General features: G+C 60.8%; 1 protein-coding gene across 3 annotated transcripts in view; it reads right to left on the bottom strand.

The window, feature by feature from the left end:
- The window catches only part of SIMC1 (SUMO interacting motifs containing 1), a 12,569-nt gene extending 9,315 nt beyond the window's left edge, over window positions 1–3,254 (bottom strand). For 2 of the 3 annotated variants that reach the window (XM_035899332.1, XM_035899318.1), the window contains exons 1-3: window positions 2,286–3,254; window positions 947–1,708; window positions 487–707 (exon numbers count right to left, since the gene is read on the bottom strand). In XM_035899332.1, coding sequence (XP_035755225.1) covers window positions 487–707; window positions 947–1,708; window positions 2,286–2,297 — 995 coding nt within the window. In that variant the 5' untranslated portion in view covers window positions 2,298–3,254. The remainder of the gene's footprint in view (window positions 1–486; window positions 708–946; window positions 1,709–2,285) is intronic. The other variant, XM_035899326.1, reaches the window with a different exon arrangement.
- Window positions 3,255–3,274: the final 20 nt, after the last annotated feature.

The following is a 3,274-nucleotide window of genomic DNA, read 5'->3' on the forward strand; positions in this document are numbered from 1 at the left end:
TCTAGCCACCGCCAGCCCAGGATCCCTGCTGCAGCCCATGGAAGCCATTCCTGCCATGTCACAGCAGTGAAGAATGAGATCTGCTCTTCAGAAGCAAGGCAAACACACTCCTCTGTCCTAGAGGGCTCACTGGTGTCAAAAGCCACCCCTGCGCTGTGCGGGCTTGCTACTAAATTATTAAAGCACACTCATGATATAGTTGGAGCTGCTTTCCCTCTTGCCTCAGCTTCCCCTGCCTCGCTTCCCCACCCCCATCCTCCATCTGCTTGGGGGTTTAGCGGCTGCTGTCTGGGCCAGCAGTGGTCCTGACCTACTCTCAGACAGCCCAGAGGGTGCCTGTGCTGATAACAGGAGCATCATCCTGGGTTATAGGGAAAATTGCTCCCTGTTCTGTAGGTGAGAACTATGGAGAATAACATTTACACTGTCCAGGCCCCCGGGAGCACCTAGCCAGACCCAAGGCACAGTGGCAGAGGGAACACGTACATTTGGATCTTCATCAGCAGCATGTAGGTGTCCTTCAGGATCTCCCCTTGGTGGGGGTTCAACAGGATCTGTCTGACGAGGTGGGAGATGATTTCTTTGGGTGGACAGTGCTGGTGGGAGACGAACTCACTCAGGAAATGCAAGGTGCCCTCCAGGAAGTTCTCCTCCATGGTGGTGTGCACCATGCTCAGCTTCCCGCTGGGGATGAGCTCAGGTTTCTGCTGTGTGCAAGGCAAGGCAATGGATGAAAGCCAGCTTCCCCCAACACAGAGGAACCCAGTTGTGATGTGGGGCCCACCCTGAAGGCAACTGCAATAACCAGAGATCCCAACTGCCTGGCAAAGCTTTCCCCAAAAGGAGAAGTGGAGCAGGGGCTGCCCCTGCTCCACCCTCTACTGCAGGGGCTGCTCTGAACAGGCTCTGTCTGGGCTTGGCAGCAGCCACTCTGAACCCTGTTTACCTGCTGTGTTTCCCTGTTCGGTGTTACGCCTTGGAGGAAGAGGTGCTGGACTCCGCTCCTCCTGAAATAGTGCAGTTTGTTCAGCCAGGCCTTGCTGGCAGTTTGTGCAGTTTGTTCAGCCTTGGTCCTGGCTGGGGTCACTTGCTGGATTGCTTCATGTGGCAGTAAGTCACCTGCTTTCAGCAAAGGCCCTCGGGCGTTCCCTGGGGTTGTGGGGATGGCTGGGGCAGGGCTCAGCCTTGGGGGCAGTTCTCTTTGCTGGCAGAGGTGGGGAGTCTCTTCCTCTGGGCCACCGGCTCTGCAGCTGCTGCTGCTGTCTAGGCTGGAGGGGGACAGGGACAGTAGGTCTGAGTCCAGCTGCATGCTGGCCAGGGAGCCCAAGTCACTGTTAAAAGTGGTGGTGCTGCAGTTCTGCTCCGGACTGCAAGAGGAGCCGTGATGGCTGGAGGCGGGAGAGAAGCAGTTCCAGTTCTCTGCACTTTCTGTTGTGTCCGTGGTGGCACTGGGGTCCACGGGAGCACCGTGCCAGGGTACTGCAGGGCTCAGCCCCGCTGTTGCCTCTGTTTCTTGTGTTGTGCTGGAGCAGAGCCGGGGATGGGATGTGTGTGCTGCTGGGGCAGCAGGCTCCTGCCCTGGGTCCTGGTCAGCGGAATCGGTGGCATGGGGAAGGCTGCAGGTGTCCTCTGTCAGGTCAATGATGGTGAGGCTGCTCCGTGGTGCTGGGTCTGCGCTTGTGTCCTCGCAGGTCAAATCGATGATCACCTGTGGGGCAGAAGGGCCATCACTGTCAGCAATGGTGGCACCTGGGTGCCTCAGTCCTCCCCTGCCAGGGACCTCTGCTATGGTGGCACTGTCACCCCAGCCCAAGGGGGAAAAGAGGCTTATTGGCACCAGCCCAGGAAGAGAATCATGGGACAAAGACCCCACTGCCTGGCTGAGCGGATGGGGCAGCCTGCGGGGTAGCAGCCCTGAGCTCTAGTGTTGGCCTGCCCCAGCAGCATGACCCAGGCTTTTCTTCCCTGCTCCTGGCAGATACAAACACCCTGCTACCCCCGGGGCTCCTTATGGCAAATGGCGGTGTCCTCTCCACTAAACACCTCTCGCCCTGGCCTGGAGCAGGCCTGGCTGCCTGCTCAGCTCCTTCCTGGGATGGGGAAATGCCAGCCCTGCTGGGGTGCCAGGGGAAAGCAAGGGGAGTGCAGCGAGCGCTTCTGTCCCCTGTCCCCAAGGGTCTCCTGCCTGACGCTGGCTGGAGCAGCACAGTATCCAAACCTCGGCACCCTCCCTGCAGCACGACCTCACCCACTACATGGACACGAGCAGTGGGGAACAGAGCTACCTTCATATCCATGGCACCAAGTCAGAGCTCCAGCAGCCCCAAGACTTTGGGGACTCCCATCCAGGACTAGCTGGGTGATGCAGCACCCAGGGCTCCAAGGACGTGCCTGTCTGAGGGGTAGCAGGAGGAGGCAGGGGAAGGCAGCTGTGTCCGCACCACTGGCAGGCAGGACATGGCACTTCTCAGGATACCGACATGCCCAGGAGGGGTCAGAGCCTGTTTGCTCTTGGAAAAAAAAACGCCCTCAGCATCTCAAAGCAGGAACACATTTTGCGGACAATTTAAATCCATTTTTTCTCCTGACTCAGACTGCTGCCTTTCCCAAGGAGGGGCCGCATGTAGCCTGCGGAGATGGCAAAACCCATCAGGCCTCGTGTGCTCTGGGAAGCTGGTGGAGATGAGGAGGGCCGGAGGCTGCGCTGGCTTCGGCTGGCCCCCCCACACCAGTCGCCACGGAGCTGCTGCCGTTCTTTGCTCCAGGCATTTTGACAGAAGTTGCATCAGAACCAGGGCCAACGGCGCCCGATGGGGAGGGGGTGGACAGACTGTTCTCCCCTGCCTAGGGCTATGCCTCGTCCGTGGCCTTGTGCCCTGAACCACTGCCGCACCGGCCCATCGTCCCCCTGTCCGCCGGGTAGTCCAGGTGAGGGGGACCGTGGCCACCATGGCCTGGGGCTGGACCCCTGCTGGGGGCTGTACCCAGCAGAGTCCCTAGCGGCTGAGCCCTGACGGGCTGGGACCCTCCTTGACGTGCAGCCGGGGGGACCAAGACACATCATGGCTGGGGCCCGGGGTCTTCCTGGGGGAACGTGGCCAAGGGGGCCTGGACCCCCGGGGAGACATGCTTGGGGACCGGGCCTCTGCTGGCGGGAGGTGGCCAAGGGGACGCGAGCCCTCCTGGCGGAGCTTGGGGGGTCCTTGGGGGACGCGGCTGGGGCCAGGACTGTCCTATAGGGGACGTGACCGAGGGGACGGGGCTCCCCGGGAAC

Source organism: Egretta garzetta, unplaced genomic scaffold, assembly GCF_000687185.1.
Source record: "Egretta garzetta isolate BGI_Z169 unplaced genomic scaffold, ASM68718v1 scaffold121, whole genome shotgun sequence".
Lineage (NCBI taxonomy): Eukaryota > Metazoa > Chordata > Aves > Pelecaniformes > Ardeidae > Egretta > Egretta garzetta.